This window comes from Antechinus flavipes, chromosome 3 (assembly GCF_016432865.1).
Source record: "Antechinus flavipes isolate AdamAnt ecotype Samford, QLD, Australia chromosome 3, AdamAnt_v2, whole genome shotgun sequence".
NCBI lineage: Eukaryota > Metazoa > Chordata > Mammalia > Dasyuromorphia > Dasyuridae > Antechinus > Antechinus flavipes.
In genome coordinates, this window is record NC_067400.1 from 85,833,317 (window position 1) to 85,858,159 (window position 24,843).

General features: G+C 34.5%; 1 protein-coding gene across 2 annotated transcripts in view; it reads right to left on the reverse strand.

Annotated features, from left to right (window-relative positions):
* GTF2F2 (general transcription factor IIF subunit 2) overlaps positions 1 to 24,843 on the reverse strand; it is a 172,154-nt gene that overhangs the window by 138,056 nt on the left and 9,255 nt on the right. The window contains exons 2-5 of one of the 2 annotated variants that reach the window (XM_051983841.1): positions 24,727 to 24,800; positions 20,172 to 20,190; positions 19,229 to 19,373; positions 6,299 to 6,337 (exon numbers count right to left, since the gene is read on the reverse strand). In XM_051983841.1, coding sequence (XP_051839801.1) covers positions 6,299 to 6,337; positions 19,229 to 19,373; positions 20,172 to 20,190; positions 24,727 to 24,800 — 277 coding nt within the window. The remainder of the gene's footprint in view (positions 1 to 6,298; positions 6,338 to 19,228; positions 19,374 to 20,171; positions 20,191 to 24,726; positions 24,801 to 24,843) is intronic. The other variant, XM_051983843.1, reaches the window with a different exon arrangement.

The window sequence follows — 24,843 nt, forward strand, 5'->3', positions numbered from 1 at the left end:
CTGCATCCAGAGAGAGACAACTATGGGGACTGAATATGGATTACAACATAGTATTTTTCAACTTTTTTTGTTGTTGTTTACTTGCTTGCTTTTTTTCCCTCTTTTTTTTTTCTTTTTGATTTAACTTTTTCTTATGCAGCATGATAAATGTGAAATATGTTAACCTATATTCACTACCTATATTGCTGTAGGGAAATAGGGAGATGGGGAAGGAGGAAGAAAAATATGTAATGCAAAGTTTTTGCAAGGGTGAATGTTAAAACTATCTTTAGTCTTTAAAAGACTATTATAGAAGAAAAAAAAAGAATACAAGTCATTCCCCAATTAATAAATGGTCAAACGATATGAAAAGACAACTTTTATATGAAGAAATTTAACCTATTTCTAAGCATATAAAAAAATTCTAAATCACTCTCGATTAGAGAATTGCAATTTAAACAACTTTGAGGTATCACTTCATACTTCTCTGATTGGGTAAGATGACAAGATAATGATAAAAGTTGGAAGGGATGTGGGAAAACCAAGATACTAATGCATTGTTGGTAGAAGTGTGGAATGATCCAACTATTCTGAAAAACAATTTGGAACTCTGCCCAAAGGGCTAAAACTGTGCATACCATTTGATCCAGCAGTTTCATTACTGGGTCTGTAGTCCCAAAGAGATCATAAAAAAGGAAAAAAGATCTACATGTCCAAAAATGTAGCATCCCTTTTTGAAGTGGCAAGAACTGGAAATGGAGTGGATGACCATCACTTTGGAATAGCTGAATAATTTAAAATATATAAATATAATGAATTATTATTATTCTATAAAGAATGATAAACAGGATGATTTCAGAAAAGCCTTACATAGAAAGATTTACATGAATTGATGCAAAGTGAAATGAATAGAACCAGAACAATACTGTACACAAGAACGCAAAATTATGTGATGATCAATTACCATGTATTTAGCTCTTCTCAAAAATACTGTGGTCCATGACAGTTTCAATAGATTTTGTATGGAAAATGTCATCCGCATCTAGAATGAGAACTATTGAGACAATATGGATTCAAACATACTATTTTCATCTTTTTTCTGTTTGTTTGCTTTTTCTTTCTCGGAGTTTTTCCTCCTTTTTGGTTTGCTTTTCCTTTCACAACATAATATGCAAATATATTTAAAATGATTGTATATGCATAACCTATATACCTTTTGCTTGCTGTCTTGGGGAAGGAGGAAATGAGGGAGAGAGGGAGAAAAAATTTGGAATACAAAGTCTTACAAAAATGAATGTTGAATGCTTATTAGAAAGTAAAATACTAATAAGAAAAAAGTTATTACACCCACTATATATATTGTCATATTTCACTGATACAGTTGATTTTGAAGAACTGATCCCCCCCCCCCTTTTTCTTTTTTGTTCTATTTCAAGGGATGGTTCTTTGAATAAGGAATAGGAGAAGAATGTATTTGGAAAAAATATATTTGGAAAAAAAGTGATAAAAACCCCAAATGATATAATCTTTAATTCTAACTAGAATTCTTTCACATAAATAGAACGTCTTCGATAATGATCACTGATCACAACTTCTACTTTCTTACCCAATGTAATCCTTGTCTATATTGCCACAAAATCATCTCTAATAGATCTATCCAACAAGCTGGACTCTTCCTTTAAGTCTTTAGAATTTCAAAAGTCCCAGTTCCACATGTGAAACTCATTATTATCCCTCATTTTTCTTGTGTGATTGGTCCACCTCCATTTATGGGTAAGACATGTTCTTGATAATCTTTTTATACCACCTCTTTCACTCAAATCATTATTGGAAATGTGATCAATGCTGCTCAGAGATCAGCATTCACATAAAATCACTGGAAGAATACTAGTATTAAGAAGATGGCTTTTCTGTGTGATAGTTCAAAGATCCTTAAAAATTCAGTGTAATTTCCCCAACACAATCAAGCACATTTCCCCCCTCATGTTTATGTCCAGACACAGCTTGATAACTCATCTGTAGCAGGTACACTCTGTGAATGGATGTATTTACCTTAATGGATTATCTATTTAGATATGCATCTGATAACTGGGCAGTGTGTATTCTTCATACATTTGATTATTCCTGTGTGGACTGCTAAATCAAGTGAACTTTTTTGGACTGCTCCACATCATCCAGTGGAGATAAAATAGTAATCTGGGGCTTGACACAATGAGTACAATGTCATATGTAAATAGAAGCAGATAGGAGACCTCACCATCTAGAGGGAATTCCGTGTCAACCTTTTCTAAGAATTACTCACCCTGTTTTATACTTTGATACTGATGACCAGATAGTTGAACAAAATTATTTCTGTAACTATATGTCAAGGAATGCTGGCAGATCTTAATACATGTATGGGAGATACCTTAATGGAATAATGACTTTAAGACTATAGTTTGCCCTATAAATGAAAGAAAAAGCATTTATTAAGCATTTACTATGTGCGAAGTATTTGTTAAGCACCAGGGATAACAAAAACAAAGTTCTTACAAGGCGCTTACATTACAATGGAGAAAAGAAGACAAAGCAGACACTTGCCTGACTGGCTAGGGGTTATGAAGTGATGGGGATGGCTGGCCTTTTCTCCAGTGAGGATACTTCCCTGGATGATGGCTTTCAAAAGATCATGTTGAAAGCATGGCTAGTGGTTGGGGATAAGGGGGAGAATGTATGCTGTGATTCTCAGAGCTTTTGAGTTCATCTGCTCAATGGTAGATGGTCAGCAGTTACTGCCAAGAGATGTGGTCGTGGTGCATCTACTCCCCACAGGGGGAACCCTGAAACTGCCCTTATGGGCAGTTAAATAGTTTCATTAAGATTAGCCCAAGACCACTCCCTACTTAGCTGGAACTTAAGTGATCTCATTTAGCTGGAGATCTGGACCTGATATTTCTATTAAGTAGCTGGCTGCACTTTCTATTGAGCTGAAAATTAGTCCAGGACCACTCCTACTTAGCTCATATTTAGGTGGTCTTATTCAAATGGGAGGCCTGGAGGCAGTGACAACATTGAAGTAATTTCATTCAATTGAAACTTCAGGCTCAGATTTCCTATTTAAAGGGCAATTTTGGGCTCATTTCTTTGCAGAGGCCCCAAAGCAGGACCACACCTTGTCAAGGAACCTCTCCTTGGCATAGCTGCCTGTCAGGACCCCTGCCTTCTGAGAAGACATTCTTTTCTCAGTGTTAACACTTCTGTTTATGTCTCTGTCAGGATTTCTCTGCTAGAACCTTTATCTCTCTGCCAGGACTTTGTCACTTGGAAGTCAGTCTTCCTAGCAAAAACTGACTTCTCTCACTGCCAATAAAACTTCCCTTTTGCCATCCAAACTTTTCGGGTTTGTGAATTCTTTCACATTGGACCTGCACTGACAAAAGAGGGGTTCCCACAACTCTCTACACTGCCACTAACGGCATCATTTGGTTCTCTAACCACATCAGGCTCTGATTTCCTTTCTTTTTGTTTGGATTAGTATGACAGACTCCTAACTTGCCTTCTTGCTTTCAGGCTCACCCCCCTCCAATACAGCTTAAATTGTCCTACCAAAACCATCTTCCTAATAATGCACTGCTCTGATTCTTCCCCCTTCCCTGCTTCCCATGCAGATGTTATCTACTATCTGCAGAAAAAAAAATATGACGTAACCATCCACAATTTGATATCAAGCTACATTTCCAGATATACTTTATACTTGTACCTTTCAGACTTTCCAACCAAAGAAGACAAGACACTGTTCCTGTAGCTTTTCCTAGCTTTCTCCCTCTGCTCTCACACCATTTACTGAGCCTGTCCCTAAATAATTCCAGTTATAACCTTTACATACACTATTCCTTCACCTTTCCTACCCATGTTCAAGGATTAAGTTTCTTTCCTACTCTCCCAAACTCTTTGCAGGAGACTTCCTCACCTCATCTACCCAACAGAAAACAATTAAATTTTTTTTCAGGGTTCTTTGAAGTGCTCCTAAGCACTGAAGATATTCTTGCTTGTGTTATAATAAAATTACTTATGTCTTTGTTTTTATTTCTACACTATAATGTTAGCTTCTTGAGGGCAGAAACCGTATTTTCCTTAATTCTGTAGATACCCCAGCAAAATAACAATAACCACAAGAGCAATAATAATAGCCAGCATTTATTTAGCTTTTTAAGATTTGTATAGTGCTTTACAGAAACAAAATCATTTTAATCTCAACAATGCTGGGAGGCAGGTGTAATGATTATCCTCATTTTATAAACAAGAAAACTGAAGCAGAAAGAGGTTATGTAATTTGCTTAGGGTTACCCAGAAGAGTTTGGAACCATATCTGAACTCAGGTCTTTCTGATTTCAAGACCTCTGTTACTATGGTGACATTTAGCTGCCCTGAACACTGTTCTTACACACAGAAAGCATTTAGCAAATTTTTGTTGAATTGAATATAGTCTTTTCCTATGTTAACTATGGAGTCCAGCAACTTGTCATTAGTAGTAAATTCAATGCAGTATACACAATTTTACAAAGTTTATAAAATAGCAAGGAAACGTGTTCAATGTTACTCTTTTTCCATTTTGAATATTAAAATGCAAGAATCTGAAGCAGCACCCTTTAAAGTGTTGTCTCTTATAAAAGAGGAAGGAAAGATGTAAAAAGAAGAGACAATGTCTAATATTAACCAAGAAGGATTTTTTCCAAAAAAAGGAAATAAGGGGGAAAAGAAGAACAGACGGTTCATCACGGCCTTAGTGTTTGTTTTGTAAAGTCAAAAGCAGTGCAATGAAAGCAGGAAGCCAAGGGATAACACAGGCTTTCTAACAAAAAGAGAAGATTTTATTTGAATTTTTGTATGCAACTCATCTCAAGAGCCCCAGTTCATTATTAGTGCTTTGTGTTACTTTTGGCAATGCACCAGCTGCATCTGTCCTCATTTTTTTTTTTTTTTTGTGGGAAATTACAAGTTATAATTTTGTTTGGGAGACTGGAATTGTTAATTTTTCATTTTTTTCTTAGTGATCCAATTTGGGGGAAGGCATTTTTAAATCTAAAAGGTACAATGACAGATAACATTGTACCTTTTACTACTCATCATATTCTACATTGTGGTTTAACTCAAAGCTGGAGCCAATTTAGTTTATCCAGCAACAGACTTCCAATTTTCTAAATCAAAACAGAATTTTAAGACTAAATTTTACTTTAGCCACAACTTGCTAGGATTACATATTTGACATACATAATCAATATACTTGCTGTCAAATATTATTTTTAAAATTCATCACCCTACGTAAATTAACATTTACCTACTTTTTTGGTTTGTTTTTTTGCTGAGGCAATGGGGTTAAGTGACTTGCCCAGGGTCACACAGCTGGGAAGTGTTAAGTGTCTGAGGCCACACTTGAACTCAGATCCTTCTGTCTTCAGGGTTGGTGCTCTATCCACTGCGCTCCCTAGCTGCCCCCTCATCTACTTTGAATATGCATTTACTTAGTTTCAAAGGTACTTTATTCCTTTTGAGTATAGATACTATATATTTTTGAATTTATTAATGTTTATTCATTTTGATTAAGCTAATTTTAAGTCCTTACTTTCAGATTTTTTTTGAAAATTACTCTAAAAAAAAAACACATTTGACACATTACAAATCACCAATAATAAAAGAGAAAACCATAAAATTATTCCTTTCCAAAAAGCCCTGAATAAATTAAATTTGAGCTGAATGCCTCAGTAATGTTCTAGAAATGGTTTTCCAAACTTTTACTTTTCTTCTCAAGGCAAAATTTCTCAAAACATTTCAGCATAAAGGTTATAATTACTTTATACCTTCCAGATAATATTAGTGCCTTAATTAATGATATTCCTTTCTCCCACTTCATTCACTTTAACTTGTTTTTCACAGCAAAAGATCACAGATTCTGGAGACTTAAAATGAAGCAGAATTCAAAATCAGAAGATCAAATATTTTAAATAGCAAACTAAAAAACAGGATGCTTTTAAAAAAGTGTTTCCAAATAACAAAGGATGTTCAGAGAAGAGAATAAGTTCTAGTCTGTCCTGGCAAGTTTGCCTTTATGACTTTTCAAAAGTTATGAATAAGTTACATATGCTATTATTATTGGAATGAGTCAACTACTCTTCAATTTTATGTTGCAATATCCTGTTAGACACTATAAATGAACTTTCAAGCAATTGGCAGATGAAGTTTAAATCAGGGAGGTGGTAAAGGTAGAAAGAATGAAGACATTTTAGTCTAAACATAAGTCATTTTTCAAGTGCAATAAAGCAGTCATGTTCAAAACACTTACCATTATTACTGCTCTCAGAATTTTCTTCAGGCTGGCCTTCTGTAGAACAAGAAAAATGTGCTTTTGTGATCGTGGTGAACAACAAAAATTTTTTAAAAACTATAATATGACAAACAATGGTTACTGAAAAAGAAGTCATTTAAAAGGGGATAAAAACCTCCATAGGGACACAACTTCAAAAGCCATCTTCCTAAAAGCTAATGTTTCTTCAGCCCTTAGCAGAATACAGAAAGAATAACTATGGGGAATAAAAAAAATACTGAGACAAAGGGCACACTTTCTATGTGTGGAGATAGGAAGGGAGAAGAGGGTGGATATGTTTCTTTTCTTTCCTTCCCCTTTCTTTTTCTTTCTCTCTTCCTCCTTCCTCTTCCCTCTCTCTTCTTCCCTCTTTTCTTTCTCCCCACCCTATTTTTTGTTAAGCTATTGCAAGAAACCAATTCCTTTGTGGTTTAAAAAAAAAAAAAAAAAAGGTTAAATAGCCCATAAAAGACATGATTTACAGAGAATGATGTTTTATATTGCACTGGGTTAATTCCAAGCTGGTTTCTTATATTACTGTAAGAGATGAAGATTAACAAAAATCAGGGGAAAATGCTAGGAGAGACTAAGTACTCATGATTCACATCTCACTGGGGAGCTTGCAATATTGTGAAAATTCAAAGAATACATTTTGTAGAATTAATACCATTACAGTAATCAATATTTGCCATATTTGAATGTGAAGATCTCAGGGTCACCTTCATGAGAAGCTGAGGCACTATCATTAGACTTTAAATGCATATTTATTAATGATTTAAACAAAGATAGTCCTCTATATCTTATTTAATCTTTATTTATTTATTTATTTTGCTGAGGCAATTGGAATTAAGTGACTTGCCCAGAGTCACACAGCCAGGAAGTATTAAGTATCTGAGGTCACATTTGAACTCAGGCCCTTCTGATTTCAGGGCTGATGCTCTATCCACTGCACCATCTAACTGCCCCAGTCCTCTATATTTTTACAAATTATTTTTATTGACCTTTTTTTGTCTTGATAAAGGCTGATATTAAAGTCTCTTAATCTATTTGATAGAGAATCAAGCTTGCTCTGAAGTTGAGGTAAAACTGAGATTTTGTCTAAGACCGTGAAATATGTTTCCAATGCAGATGAAAAAATACTTAGCTCATTCACACTGTCAACACTTACCTTTTGGAAGTAGAGGGACAGAATATGGGGGAGAAACCAACTAATTATCATCTCCATCCTTCCCACCCACCCTTCCCTCAGGTTCTTCTGATGCTATCTGCACACCAAGAGAAGAAGAAAAAAGCTACCTATAAAAAGATCAAAGGAAACATCAATAGAGTCGTTCCTCTTATGACTCCCTCAAAAAAAGAAGTCACGCAATTTTGGTCCTTGAATTTATCTTACTAACCTTTTTTATTCTGTTGGGATACTAAAAGTTCTACTTTTACAAAGAACCAATAATCTAATTCAGGGTTGCCCTAAATTAAAGCCATCAGAGCATTAAAAAAAAAAAAGATGAATTGCTAAGAACACTGAATTCCAGACTCAATTTGACTAGTGACCAGCTAATAACTGTATCACTTCAAACAAATTCCCTGCCCTCTCTTATGTCTCAGGTTCTTCAACTGTAAAATAGGTAAAAATTTTGTGCTATATGCCTCAAGAGAGGGTTATGAAGAAAATCCTTTCTAAAGAGTATAATATAAACAAGCATTATTAAGAAAAATATTCCTTTTTTTAAACTGTGAAAAAAGATATCAACTAGACTGTTCATTTTCTTTCTGAAATATGAAGTTGTACCGAAATAGAGAAGAAATAGGCAAAAAGACTAGCTAACTAAAATAAGCAACTACTAAAGGCAGAGCTCAAATTGAATCCAATATCTGAGCTCTGAACTTCACACTAAAAAGTAAACTAGGTCCACATCTTTCACTTTCATGCCCTCTTCCTCACTCCTGTAGCCCTGTTTCCGGCTCAGGTCCTCATCTTTTTATCTGGACTACTGCAAAGGTCTCCTCCTAAATGATCTCTCCCTCTGGTCTCTTCCCCATCTGATTCATTTTTCCACCGAGCTGCCAAGCAGACATTTCAAACTAGGTCTGAACAAGTTGTTATCCTCTCTCCTCAGGGACCCCTCAAAGGCAACAGGATAAAATACAAATTCAAGTTGCCATTCAAAGTTCTTGATGATCTGCTTCCCATTCAACTTAACAGTCTTACTTTCTATTATTCTCCTCTTGGGGCATTATTCTTGGTCTGACTAGCCTGACAGCTGGACCCTAGACATGATGTGACAGTATACATAATATGATATACCTCTAGGATGTTGACACAAGGGTTCCCCATATCTGATATAACCTTCTTCCTCACCTCTATCTCAGAGAAGCTCTAGTTTTCTTCAAAGCACAACTCAAGTGACGACTTTTACCTGAATGAAGCCTGCCCTGTTCCCCTTACTTATATATAACTTGTACTTACTTACTTGTGCACGTGCTGTATTCCCTCAGTAGAATGTAAACTCCTTGAGGGCAGTTACTGTTTCGATATTGCCTTTGTATTCCCAACGCTTAGCACAGTGCAGTGCACATAATAAAGCATTCATTAAGTATTTGTTGAATTGAACTGAATCATGCAGAATGTATAACTAGAAAAAGACTAAAGGGCAAAATATTACTAGTTAAATCTTCAATAATAATAATTCAGGTTTAATCACACACATACCAGTCAATCTAGTCTACAAATTATTTTTAAAGAACATATATACTTAACTGTTGGCTTATTTTCCTAAAAGGCTGAATTATTTAGGTGAAGGCATATTCCACTCAAAATTTCCAATCACAGATTTATAAACTAGCTTCCTAGATCTGATAGCTAAAATCCTAGAAAGACATTTTTATGGCAGTCTGCATAAATACAACTGTAAATACCTTTAAAAAATTTTTTTTGTATTTATCAGGCTATAAAGTTTTCACAGCAGAAAATCACAGGCAAGACTCATGAATTCAACATAAAATTCCAAATCTTATCTTAACAGTGTACTCTTTCATTCCAATTTTCTCTTGGACTACTGCATTTAGACTTATGCATGGGAAAATAGAGTACAAATATCCTCTCTGCATATTTTCAGTTTTGAAAAAGAGAAATAATTTCTACAGCTATTTCCCCAATTTGGGAATTGCTTTTTCAAGAGGTGAAAGGGTTCATGAGTTGACTGGCCAGAGTTCCAAAGAGACTGATGAACTCTACCTTAGGAACTTGGCCATAATCACAACATGATGCTGTCTTAGTTTGCTCTTTCCCAGGGCAAGATTATCATTACCTGGGATGATGCAAGATGTTCATTGGGATGAGCAGTAAAAGCAAAAATTCTTATTCTGCTAGTTCCTTTCATAATTTCACATTTATGGGTACAGAGACATCATAATATTCTGTGTAATTATTAAGGTGGGGATGGGGGAAACAGCCACCCAACATGCAGTGAATCAGGTCAATTGGGAAATTTCACTAAGCCAAAGAACACGTAGATGAACAATAATTGGCAATTCTGGTTGTTATCAATCCATGCTAACAATATTTATTTCCTTAGAAAATAATAACAACATTGCTAAAGCTCCCAGTAAATAGAATGGTTAAAAGAATATGTATTACTTGCTTTTAAAATCATAGCACAACCTATTGTAACAAACACAGAATACAGTCCTGTCGGCAATAAAATCAGCATAGTATTAACAGATTGAGAATTTCAGAAACACCTTCATCATCAGCCATAGCCAAAGGAAAGAAAGGAAGTTACTACATAATGGACAGAAAACTGGCCTTGAAGTGAGGAAGATTAGATTCAAATCCTTTTTCAGACACATACATACTGGCTAAGTAACTTAACACTTTCTGAGACACACTTAAAATACCGATGATTTGCTTTGCTACTTTTGGTGAAGAGTTTCCTCCTTTAGTTATCTATAATTACAAAGTCACATACAATGATCAACAAAAACACTAAATTCTCATTTATAAGAAATTATACAGAAATCCAAAACTGCATTTTTCTTTGTATATTATTAAAACTACTTATAAAACAGTAATAATTAAAAGATAAATTGGCCAAAAATGTTAATATGACTGCATAGCAAGTACTGAAGAAGCATAGCACACAGGGGAGAGAACCAGGCCAGAAAACTGGGTTCACTTTCCCCCTGAGCCCATTGTGTTTGTGGTATTGGAAAAGTCAATGAACCTTTCAGAGCTCTAGGGGACTCCAAGATGCAAAACCGCATTGACTGAGGGAGTTTCCTCATCTGGAAATTCCACAGACCAAGAATATCACATACCTAGTCCTTACCTCTTAAAGGACATAATGTAATTGATTTTTAGAAGCTGAGATGGAGGGGAATATCAATTAAGTGGCAAAGACATGAGAGTTTAATTGTAAGAAGTTAAAAAAAAAAAAGCTTAATACTTTTCACTGAGACATATAGAAGAATTATTAAATAACAACCTTCTCATTAAAAAGACATTAGTTTAAAACAACTAAGATTTTTCAATACATATCCAATAGTTTAAATGGAATGTTTTGTTATAATATGATTAACACTACAATATTATGGATGATGAGATCCATATCTTCAGAGAAACTACTGGTAATTAATTTTGTATTTTCAAAGAGCATTTCTATAGAGAACATAATTCAAATACAATCCTACATATTTCTCTATAAATCTATATATGCCAGCTTATATATCAGCAGACAGAATATGTAGAAGTTCTACCAAGCAACCATTAAAATAAAACTCTCCCATAGTTTGGCTTTAACATGGCTGCTTCTTTTAGACAGAGATCATCTTTTATTGATATCTGTGCAATGACTAATAAAAGTTACTCGAAAATAGTACTGAAAAGTTATTTTTATTATTTAAAAGCAGAGTAAAAAAATCAGTTTTTATATTTTAGGGATATAGCAAAGTACCTAAGTCGAAGGCAAAAAACATAAAACCCAGTTTTGATTCTCACATGCATTTAATAATGCACTCATGCAGCAATTTAAAGTTTGCAGGGTACTTTAAATATATCTTCATTTAATCCTTACAATCACCCTGTGAGGTAAGTGCTTTCACCCCCATTTTACAGATCCTGTCTCTGTATTATTCCCTGTATAACTCTGGTTCAATCACTTTGCCTCCTTCAATGACAGCTTCAACACCTATGGAAGGAGAGTGTTGGTCTCACTGGCCATCAACAGTGATATCACAGAAGATTAAAACTCATTATAAGAAAAGCCAATTTCATTTAATATATATTTATTAACCACGTATGATACATCCAAATCTGTTCTGGGTACAATAGAGATAACAACAAAATATAAGATATAAGATAAAATGGAAGATGTTCCTTTATCCCTTTATAGTCAAAAAAACAGGGAATATGCTCAAGAAACAGGTAAAAATGAAAGTTAATAAATGATTAAGTGACCAAGTGAATAAGAGAGACATGAAAAGCTGTGAAGAGTTCAAGAGAGATTTATATGAGTTCAAAGTCCTGAAAAAGCCTGTAAAGATGTAGAATCTGTTTTTACCTGGCTTCCATAACAATATGGGAGTTTGAAGAGAAGGGTGCAAGCCATGCTTGGCAAAACAAACAATATAAATCCAAATAGCAGATATTGTGGAATAAGTAGGAAATGAAAAGAGGTACCAGTTAACATAGGACCCTGAAAGCCAAGAGGAGTAGTCCCTGTTAAGATACCAAATTGAAAATGTCCATTAGGCTGTTAAAAATTGGAAGAGGAGACTGGATATGAGGCCAGGGCTCAGCTCTAGTTGCAGCTTACACAATAACAATCATCTCATAATTACATAGCACTTCTGGTGCACTCATCACCAGTCTGGGGTGCTCCTCAACTCCTCCCTTTCTCTCTTGCTCACTGCATGTATATCTCTACCATATCCCTCACACCTGTCTTCTCTCTCTCCACCTATAGTCACCTACACCCCCAATCATGCCTTCAGCAACTCCCTCCTTAATCACTGCAACAGCCTCCTGGTTCATCCTTAAGACAGAGGCTAAACTGATTGTCCTGAAAGACAAATATGGCCTTACCTCTACCATCTCCAGAATCAGATATAAACTCCTTTGTTTGGCATTCTGGCCTCAGCCTACCTTTCAAGCGTAATTGTATGTCAATCCCCTCCATGTATACATAGGCCACTCCTCCTCTCTTTCATTCATTGCATTTTATCTCCCATCTCCATGCCTAGAATACATTCCTTTATCTGCAACTCATATATTCCCTCTCTTATTTAAAGAGATACTAAATGGCTAGAAATATTAATTTCAAAAAAAAAAAAAAAGCAATGTAATAAAGGCAGAAAACAGATTGCCAAGAATTAAAGAGAAAGGGCGTAAACCACTCATTCTACAAGTTTGGCAACGAAAGAAAAGACAAAACCAGATGTTAAGGCTAGAGAAACTAATAGAGTCAACTGAAGATTTGATATTAGCAGAATAAACCATAAAATCAACCAGCACAGTGGTAAGAATAGCTTAGGTTCCTGCTATATTCCCTCAGTGCTCCAATTCACCCTGACAGAGTTATAGGGACTACTCCAATGCCTTGCACTAGTTTGAATTTGTCAACAAGTACATCCTTAGTGGTGAGTTAAATGCTCTGTATGAATAACATCTGTCCTAAGACAACTGGACAGAGATCTCCAGATATTTGAAGCACCTAGTAAAGGAGCCATTAGATAACCTACTATACAGCAACTCAGATCTAAAAATGTAGGGCTTCTAGCCAAAGGGAATTAACTTTATAACATGTAAAAAGATGTTCTTCCTTAACATCCTGTAGCAGTCACATACAATAACCTCTTCCACTCCTCAAATGGAACTTGAAGGACTTAAGAAGTTTTTAAGCATTAAGCACATGAAAAATAGGAATTGAATTTCAAAATTCTATTATGAAAAACACAATACCTAGTAGTAGAATGCTCCCCACAACAGCAAGTAAGCTCTGTAAGAGAGAGGATGTTACATTAAAAAATTATTATCAGTGTTCATAATGGTGCCTCACATACAGTGAGTACTCAATATTTTGTGGAATTTTGATATGATAAAAAGTATTTATATTTAAATTATCTACTCTGTGAAGAAAGCATTTACTAAAACATTAGAACACTGAATAAGCACACACACAAAAGGTCACTGCACTTTCTAATAGGGGAGGCAAGTGTAAAGAGCTTTAGCATGAAAGGACCTAGTTTCAAATCTCACCTCTGGCACTTATTACTAGTGTAACCTTGGACAAGCAAACTATGTCCTTGAAACTCATTTTCTTCACCTGTAAAGGTGGATTCCATATTGTAAAATATTGACGTTGGAATAGATGGGCTGAGGGGCCTTCTAGCTTTAGGATTCTGTAACTTTTATTCTCTCAGAAAAAGTATGATTACAGTAGGAACTTAATGAGTGCCCCATTAATAAATGCAGATATTCCAAACAAATATACTTGACTTATAATTTCAATGTACTATATATGGCATATTCTATATTAATATACTATAATTTCAGTCAACAATGTGAATGAAATAATACCTAAAGACTAAGAAAAGATCAAAGATTTTCATTGCCAAACTGAGCACACTAAAGTTCATGAAAGAACAGTAATATTAGAAAAAAGAGCTAATAAATTAGAATCATGAGAAGTTAAAAGAGTTAGAAGACACTGCAAAGATTATCTAGTGAGATCCTCTCTTTTTCTTTTACAAATCAGGAAACTAAGGTAGGAGGATTGAGAATTCTGTCCAAAGTCATGCAGGTAAATAGCAGAGCTGGAATTCAAACCAAACATCTACCATTATGTAGAAGCAGTTGAAACCAGGAAAAATAAAAGGTTTCCTGAAGAAATACACAATACTGAAATAAAGAATAAAACCAAAATTCAGCCATTTCTTCATGGAAGAATGAAGCTTAACCTTCCAGAAAATGTCTCTAAAGAAAAATATTATTTTGCTATTATATGGGAGGAATATACAGGTAGAATAAATAATGGTAATTTGAAATATTAACTAGAAATAGAACTAACTAAAAGCTCTCAGAAATTAAAAGCCATAAATAATCAAAATGAATTCATAAAGTACTAATAAAGGACACATGGATTTTTTAATTAAGGAGAGTGAGATACAAAAATTTCTAAAAGGAAATCAAAAATAACAAAATTAATTAGAAATGAGTTTTTTTTCAAATACACATGTAAAAGAGAAGAGAAAGAACTATTAAATCAAAATGGAAACTAGCAAACTCATTTAAGGTGTACATTTTTTCTAAAATTCCACAATGTGTAGAATGTGAATAATTAAGGAGAAAGCAATAAATGAATATAGTATTTTACTTATAATAAAGGACAAATACACAAAATCATATCACGTTCACATACGCCTTACTTGTAAACCTCTTATTCTTTTCTAAGTACAAGTAACATGGGCAACTGAAAACAACAAGAATGGTATGAAGACTCAGAAAATAAAGGCTTGTAACTGTAAATGACAATTCTTGGTTGTTTTTTGTCAAGACTTACAAGCCTTAAAATTCAAAGGAATTTAGGAATCATCTAATCTAATGCACTTATTTTATAGATTGGAAACCAGGGCATAGGGAAGGTACTTATCTACTGTAACACAAATGATAAATAAGAAGCAAACAAATTCAAAGTCAGAGCCTTTGACTCTGTCCGAGACTCTAATCATCATACCATGAGACCTTCAATTAAGTCACTCAATATGCTCTTAAAGGAAAATATAGTCTCTTCATTGTTTTTTAAGGGATAGGTACCTGAAAAGACATCAGATATTATGAAATTTCATAAAATTAAATTTGCAGGCTCAGATATATTTATTTTGAATTAAGTAATGGAAAAAAATCATTAAAATGATTAACAAACAGGGAAGATAATCAAGGGCATTGCCCAACATTAGTTTGGGTTATAATATCTGTATCACTCATTTGGAAGTGACTTAATAACCAATTAATGCAACAGAGAAAAGGCAAATATTATTAAGGGAAGTTATACCAGGAAATTAAGCTGGGTTAAAAATAGCTCAAATCCAATTTAGAAACATAAGAATAATCCAGAAGAGAAGTGATCATTTGGGCAGGGAAATTAGGAATGCAGTAAAATGAAAAAAAAAAAAGGTGAGTGGGAAAGAAAATTAGAACCGAGTCTGTATAATCACATCACCAAAAGCCAAGAACATATTGTTCATACTCCAGAACATAAATGACAGTCTGGATCATTTTCTATTTCTCTGCCAAGATAAGGCTGGGAATACCATATCCAATTTGAGGTGCTACAGGACCAGAAATATGAACACAAAATGTTCAGGAAAGCAAAAGCAATTAAAAAGCAAGACAGGAAAACTTCTTTGGAGAACAATACATGGTTTAACTTTCCATAATTATTTTATTGTTTTATGTAAACAGAATTAGCTAGAACTGGAACTCTGATTAATGGCTATAAGTTTTCTATTTGTACAAGTTATTACAAACTCATATCAGTTTCAACTCACGTATGAAACTACTCACTATTAGTCAATTTGATAATACATAAGGTGTGAAGATTTAAATAAATTTTTAAAGGATAATTCAAAAATACACTTTTGTTTCTAAACTCTTCATTGCTCTCATCTTATTGTTTTCCCTTTTACATACCAAAACTCAATTACCTTTGCCCATTCATATTATAAATTTTTTCAATTAGCATTTAAGAGCCCACTATATATACCAACTACTATTAGGTGCTAGAGGATATAAAGAAAAAATTCAAACAACCCTTGCTCTCATAGAGCTTACACTCTATAAGGAGAGACCACATGTATGCATTTAAGTATATACTAAAGATGTTAAAGGTAAATACAAGATAATTTTCAGGGAAAAAATATCAAGGACAAAGTTTGTCAGATAAATCCTGAAGTAAGAATGTGATGATTGAGCTGAGCCCTGAAAGAAGTCAATTACCAAAAAACTTTTCTCAAGTGCCTACTATGTGCCAGGTACTATGCTAAGTTCTGACTTTACAAATTCAAAAATAACAGTCTCTGCCCTCAAGGAGCTTACAGTCTAACAAGAGAGGAAAAAAATACAAAAAAGAAGCTGAAAGGAGATGTAAAGTAGATATGGCATAGTGGAGAAATCGCAGAAGCCTCAAGTTAGGACAGGTAGGTAAGAAATGAGATATCTGAGCAGATGTCATCTCTCCTGAAATGGAAGTATGAGTTTCACCTCACACCTTCCAATCAGAGAGGAAGAGGATAGAGCTGGGGGGTGTTAAAAGACAGGTCAATTCTCTGAGAGCCTCCACAGCTGTGGATCATAGCATCTGAAGGAGTTACAGGGCAGCCTTTGCTGACAGGTGTTGTGTATTGAGTATGAGATAAACTGGGAGGCAGAGGGAAGAGGAGAGAGGTCAGATAATGCAATGGTCTCTCAGTCAGAGAGGTCAGGGAACAGCAATTGCCTCTCAGTCTCCTTGTATCATCCTCTCACAAGAGGAGATCCATTCTGCAGGTCTGAGTTGGATCTCCAGCAGCCACTGTCAGGTGACTCCCATGTATTCCAACATATGGCACCTGAACGTGGGGTTTAAGAATTACAAGAATCACCAGAGCTGCCCATGAGAAGGATTCTTCCAGAGTTCCTTTGGTAACCCACAGGGAGGGAAAGGAAGAAGAGCCCCAGTAAGACTTTTTTAGTCAGGATAATCAAATGGCCAGTACATCAAAGGGCTGAGCTAGGAGACTGATGAGAATCTTAAATGCCTTTCTGATTACAGTTGTCTTCTCCGTTTGAAAGTTTGCCTCCATGATAAGATCAACACAACCATCCAGAGGTGATAGTGCTGCTTGCATTCCTCAGTGTACAGACCATGCTATGGGGGGGAAATAACAGCAAAAAACAAAAAAATGGGGAATTGTTAAGGGACAGGTCAATTCCCTGAGAGCCTCCACAGCTGTGGATCATAGCATCTGAAGGAGTTGCAGGGCAGCCTTTGCTGACACAGGTGTTGTGGACTGGGAATGAGATAAATTGGAGGCAGAGGGAAGAAGCAAGAGGTCAGATGACGCAATGGCCTCTCAGTTTCCTTGTATCATCCTCTCGCAAGAGGAGATTCATTCTGCAGGGCTGGACTGGATCTCTAGCAGCCACTGTCAGGTGGCTCCTGTGTATTCCAACAGGGAGGGGAACACCAAGACAGAAGGAAGATGAGGATATTCCAATAATGGGCTCCCTGGAGCGGGGTAGAGAAATCAGTCAGAGAAATCCCCAAGTAGAGTAACCAGGTAAGAAAATAGGAGAGGATCCTAAATGAGAAAGCTAGGGACTCTGAGACAGAGAAGAGAAGAAACTATTCTATACATTAGGAACAGTCAATATTAAGACACTGATAAGAATGCTTGTGTGTGATCAAGATCATTAAAGACATTTTGGCTTGACCAAAGAATAAAAAAAGGGCAATAATGTGCAATAAGCCTGGAAATACATGCTAAAAATCAGGATGCAGGGTTTTCCACTTTAAACAAACGAATGTGCACTTGATCTTGGAGGAAAGAGGAATTTCCTGGAGCTTCTTGAGCAGAGAAGTAACATGGTTAATCTCTGCTTAAGGAATATCACTTTGGCAGCAGGGCCTGACAAGGGGAGCCACCTGAGCCATTTGTTCCATCTATTTTAAGTGACCTCTCTATAACAATATATTCTTGTGTATAGTAATGTTCGCGTTTACGTTTTCTGTCTGCCAAAGGGTGATATAATGAATATTGACAACACAATAAATAAGGCATTAAAACTAATTCTTACCTATCACTACAAGTCAGAAAAACTATTACAATTTATCACATTGGTAAAAAGTTATAGCCAAAAAATCCAGCTTATAGTAATTTATAGGTTATTAATTATTATAAGAATATATTTTTTTAATAGATGAAGTTATTTACATCATATGAAAATTCATTACAACTCTACTATCTGGAGATCTTTGGTTAAAAAAAATGGGATGAAATCACAAATTTCATTTTTGAAAGATAAACAGATCATCTTTACTTATTTACTATGTGAAAGTATGTTAGGATGTAATAGGTAGCACACACTCTACTTTCACAGTAATGTTTCAAATTCAATTTAAATAAGAAAGGTAGAAGACAATTTACAGCAACAATAGAAGAAACTCCCTTTAATGCTTAGTATTCCAAAAACTCAAATATTTGCTACAAATATCTGAATCACAAAAATGGTAAGTGATTAATACACCATGCAACAAAGATTTCCCAGACCTTCTTTCTTTGACAGGTCTGGTTAAGATGGATTAGTGCATAACAACATTCCTTAAAGCAGTAATTGTTAACATTTAGCATCTTGGTGCTGAGGGGGGGGGGGGGGAACCTATTTCTGCAAAGAAAACACATAGGATGTGCTTTATATGTAGGCTAACCTTATCACAGCAGAATCCAAAGCAGAAAGGTTTTTAAAATCATCTTAGAAGATGCATTTTATAGTATAAGCTGTTCTATTTATTCCATGTTTATGTGCAAATACTGAAACAAATCCCAAGTCTTTGTGATTATTCTACCTTCATTAGATTGTAAGTTCTACATGAATTATGTAAATTGAACTTCTTGAGGGCAGGAGCTGTTTTTGCCTCTTTTTGCATCCCCAGCTCTTAGCACAGCACTTTGAACATAGAAAATGCTTAACAAATGCTTATTGCTTGATAGATTTCCACTTCCATACAAGAAAAGACTAAGCAAAGTATGGCATAAAAAAATTAACTGGCTGAATGTTAGACCTTGATGATGTCCTTTTTAACAGTTCATAGTGTTGAACTTATAAACCTAAACAACATTTTAAAAAGTAGCAATTATTTTACTCTACCTTACCTGATGAGCTCTCTGTAAAGACTGTCAATGTCTGTCCTCCCACGCTTTGCAAGAGAAACGGATGTTCTCTGGGAGCACTAACAGAAGCAGGTTTTCCACCAATATCATGGATATTTGCAAGTTCCTCATTCAAGGTAAAAGATACCTAACAGATAATGAATCAGTCTATTAATGACAACTTTTTATTATGAACTAGATAGACTTAAATTTTACATTATTTCATTTTCCAAATTATTTTTTATAATTATATTGAAATCTCCTCAACATATACTTTATAAAATAAATTATAAGAAGCTGTCCTAATACAAAAAAAGTTATAACTAACCTATCAAGAAAAGGTTGCATTTCTAACAATTAAAGTCTTCAATTTTAGAAAAAAGTGCTGACACTGAGAGTTTTTGATTTATATTAAATGTTCTGGACATAATTCTATTTAAGTTTTATTCAATTCCCACTAATGATTATTGAATGTATGCAATTTCCCTAAATATTTCTGCAAATATTAAATACTTACCACAGGAATATAGATCAGAACTGGGAGACTGCTTTCTTTTAGAAGGGTTCTCTTCGAGATGTCTCACCCAAGTGTATATATTTTATATCAAAAGGATTTATAAATACTGGTTTTCTGATCTTCATTACAACTGTATTATTGGAAGAGTATGATCACCAAGTCTGAAAAAACTAAACCAAATTTTTTCTTTACCTTGACTTTAATACTACAAGATCCCTGGTATCCAGTTCAGAAAAGATAAATGCAATACTAATAAAAGGAATAGACAACCGGGCAGCTGATCTTGTACATGTGAATAACCACAAAGTCAGGAGACATATGCTGATGAGCTTTTCTGAATGAAAATCTTTCTATAACATATAATTATTACCATATAAAATAAATATTTTTTTCATGTTAAATTAAAATTGTAAATATAAATCAACTTACCTCAGTCCTTCCTTGATTCCTAGAAAAGGAGAAAAAAGAAGACATGCTTTAAAATAGGAAAAATCTAAATTTTCTGGAATAATCTTCTAAAATTATGACAGTTTACATTTAAATAACATGTATCCTTACAATTTAGGTATTTAAAATCATTCTCATACTCTGGAAAAATATATATACAGGAAAAAACCCTCCCTTTGTTTATGCCTTATTATCCCTATAATACTACATTTGCTTGTTAATCAAAGACAAAAGACATGGAAAAAATCATGTAGAAAAAAAATACTCAAAGTGTTTAAATATAAAATGAATATTTTAGTCACATTTATTAGAAAGCTAGATCAACAATCCCACCCCTGATCATCCTGCCAGGGGATAATCTTTGTCTTGCCATGTCATTCTCCACAAACCAAAGTTTCTGAAGTCAGATTTGAACTCATGAAAATGAGTCTTTCTGATTCCAAGTAGTGTTCTATCTACTGAATCACCAAGCTGCCCTAAAGTTGAATAAAATAAGGTTGAGTAATAAATCTGTAATGTAGCTTTGTAATATAATGGGACTTCCTTTAACTCCATCCAGTTGCTCTTCAATAGAAACTGGGGACAGAAATTAAACATAGGAATAATCCAAGACTGATATTTGGCAAGAGAAGATTTAAAAGAGCAAGAAAGGCAAGACATTTAAAATCAGAGGAAAGTAATAAAGCTGAAATGACTAGTTATTGGACTGAAGTTGTAAAGAAAAGAGAACAAAGTTTAGAGCAAGGGTATGGCCTGCCAGAATACTGAGAGACTGAACAGAGAACTAAATGAGAGCAAAGAATAGGTGTAGGCAAGGTAAACCAAGGAGAAAAGTTATAGTCAAATAGGGAAATATGAGAATTTCTAATTAGAAAAGTGGAACTCTTAAGAGATAATAAGATCTAAATCTAGCATAAATAGATCTAGCATATAACAAAGTGAGATGGAATAAAGGATTGAGTTCTGGAATTTATAGAGAGAAAAGAAATGGGGGGTCTAGGAAGTTTGAGGGACCATATACATGAATATTAAAATCCCCTTGTGTGAGCATAGGAGTTGGAGAGGAAGATGATGAGCCAAGTGCTGAGAAAAAAGGGAGATTGAAGAAGTTGGTCTGAAAACCATGAAATAAAATCTACACTTCAGACTGACTGAAATCTGATTTTAAGCAACCTGTCTTGAAGTGAGATAAATATCACACTAAGTCTTATATTCTACATTCTCCACCACTTTTACTCTGCCTTCTCCCTTTTCTGTGCCAACACTCGTGTTTCTCTAAGCATGGACTGGCCTTTATATCTCTCTCTTTTTCTTCAAGATCAGCCTCAGATATTTCTATGAAGCATTTTTGAGCCCTGCCTGCTTTGGGGGACTAGCATTTTGATTTCAAATGTCCAAAACACAACCTGGAGAAGCTCTTAGCTCTTTTCTCTCTTCCCTCTTATCACAACGATTCATTCATATTCTTGTTCTCCTCCCCTAAAAAATCATAAGCAACTTGAAAGTAGAATCTGGTTAATCTCTGCATCTATTTTACCTCAGAGAATTCCTTGAACGTTCTCTGCTAAGAGAATGCTAAGATTCTAGTAGGTGCTAAGATTTTAAATACTATACAAAAGCACTGAAGAACAAGTTAATAACTTGCTCAAGAATGTAGCTTAAACTGTTCAACTATTTTTGGAACAATTAAGAGAAAGGCCATGAGATACAAAAAACAAAAAATGAGGATTTACAGACCTTCTAGATATGAGGAAGAACAGGGACTATTGTGAAGTTGAAATCTGTATAAATTTGTAATACAGCCAAGATGATGGAATTTTTCTTTAACTTTCTTCGAAGGCAACCCAGAAATAAGAGTGGAGAAAATTGACAACAGAGCTTACACAGGATTGAGAATTGGTTTAAAAAAAAAAAAATGGAGTAGCTAGGTGGCACAGTAGAGAGAACATGAGCCCAGAAGTCAGGAGGACCTGAGTTTAAATCTGGCCTCAGACATTTAACATTGCTGAAAAATTACCCATGCATATATCTTGTAAATAAAAAGCTTTAATAAAAAATATATATATATGTATATATTGCTCAAATGATGTACTAGGAGATCAAGGTAGCATAAGAAATAGATAAAAGAAACAGATGGAAACTATGGGAATTCATAAGTGTGTAGAGGAAATCAAAATGAAGACAAAGAAGAACAGTAGGAGAATGAGCGGAAGAGATGGAAAGATAAGTTGCAGTGGTCAAAGATAACTTTAAAAATGTAAAAAACAAAAAGAAAATACAAAAACAAACACATCAACATTTGGGCAAACTATATTAAACTCTGGACAAAATTACATTAAAGTTAGATAAAGAAACCAGATATTCTTAGAGACGTAAGCTAGAAGACCACCAGAAGATTCTTTTAAATACTTTATCAATCTTTTTAAGAAGCTTAGTATAAGGGTTTTTTTGAAAGGGGAAGGGGATTATGGGGAAGAGAAGAGATGTTGACTCCATATCTATTCTTCCCTTTGCTACCAGTGAAGAATCTTCCTCTCTCAAAGCAGACTGACACCTAATCTTCAATTCAGTTTTAGAGAATTGCCTGCTAAATTCTGAGATAAAGTTTATCCAGAATCAAAAAGACAGTGTGGTCAGGAGTAGGAAAAAAAAGCTAAGCAACATTGCCTCTGAGGCAAACTCTCTATCTACTAGGCTATGATCCACCTCAAACACTTTTTAATCTTAGAGACTCATCTTCTGTTTGACAATGCTCTTAGTTTCAATACTGTATATAATAATGGTTGGCTATATTTCTTTAAAACTATCTGGTGGTTAAAGCTTGTCACTATATTGCTCTAGTAAGCTAGCTCTGGTTAGGGGAAAGGAACAAGCATTATGCTGCTGTATGCCAGGGACTGTGTAAGTGCTTTATAAATATCATCTCATTTGTCTTTGCAATGATCCCTGGAGGTTAAGTGCTATTATCCTTATTTTAAAATTGAGGAAATTAAGGCAGCTAGTGATTAAGTGATTTGCCCAGGTCTTACAGCTATTAACAAGTGTCCATGACCAAATCTGAACTCAGGCCTTCCTGATTCCAGGCCTAGCATTCTAACCACTATGTCATCTTATAGATATAACCCACTTCTAAGAAAACCAAAACATGAAAAAGCTGAGCTTCATAATAAATGCTAATATTTGTATAGCACTTTAAAGTTTGTGAAAACTTTATGAAATAAAGGGGAGTAATATCTACTTTACAAAAGCCTTTTTCACTTTGTAAACAATAGTATCTGAGTGCTTTGAAATGAGTTTAATATGCATTAAAAGCATGCAGTTCACAAAATTAGATTTACATATTATGTTCCAGGGACATATCTATTACATAAAGTAATAACTACTTCACAGGGTTGTTGTAAGACTCAAATGAGCTAAAGTTCTTGAAAGCTCTTTGGAATGGCAAAGTGATATACAAATTTAATGCACTGCTGTTAGTGTAAAATAAGGTGCAGTCTTCTATATGGCTTAATTTGTGCTAGAGTTATGAAAACTAAATTCTAATACCATTACAGGGACAAGTCTTGTTTCTCTGTTTTATGTGGAAAAAAAAAAAAACCTCTTATCTTCATTCACCTTAGAAGATTTCTAGGACTAAGTCAAATAAAATAATATTTTTGAAATAAAATAAAAGTAACTATCAAATGCTACCATCAGGTTCATTGATGATCTCATTTTTTCACTAATGGATAGCTTTGTTAAAAAGTCACTAAGAAATGATAAAAGTCTAGTTAGAACCAAAACAAACAAAAGAAAGATTACACTATCAGGAGACACATCCAAAAAAAAAGAATATCCAACTATCAAAATAGAAACAAGCATACGATATGTCAAGATTAAAACATAGGATATATTTCTCATACAAATTCAACACCAAAAAATGACTCACGTAAAAGAAATCTCTGCAAAGAACAAAGCCAATCTCAAGTTTAAAAAATGGGTATTACATAATGGTGGGTAACTTAAGATAGAAGGGTATTCCTGAGACAATTACAGTGATTTTGAATCACTGCCAAAACTGAAAGATTTTATGAAAGAAATTATAGGGGCAACTAGATGGTGCAGTGGATAAAACACTGGTCTTGAAGTCAGGAGACTCTTAATTCAAATCCAACCTCAGCCACTTAACACTTCCCTGGGCAAGTCACTTAATTCCAATTGCCTCAGATATTGAGATTACTTGCTTTCCTTCAATATATTTTAATATTTCTTTCCATTACCCAGAGTATATAAATGGCTTGGCACAATGCGATGGATTTCCTGAAAGTCTCTTGCACAGCCGGATTTCATAGAATTTCATAGAATAAATGAACTCAAAAGAGTTGGAAAGGTCTGACTCACAGGTATTATAGTCCAATTTTTCATGGCTTTCAATTTATATTTCAATCACTCAATAGTGTTTGCTATATTATTGTGCTGTGAATTATTTATAAATGTATTTATAATATAGTTGTGAATTTTCCCAAATAATAAACAAACCCCATTTGAATCCACTTACTTTGCAATCCTCAGCTTTCCTACTTCTCCTCTTCCTGAAGCTTTGGCCCACTGCTGAGACAAATACTTAGGAACCTAAAAGGAAATAGGAAACATACAAGCAATATAATTTATGATC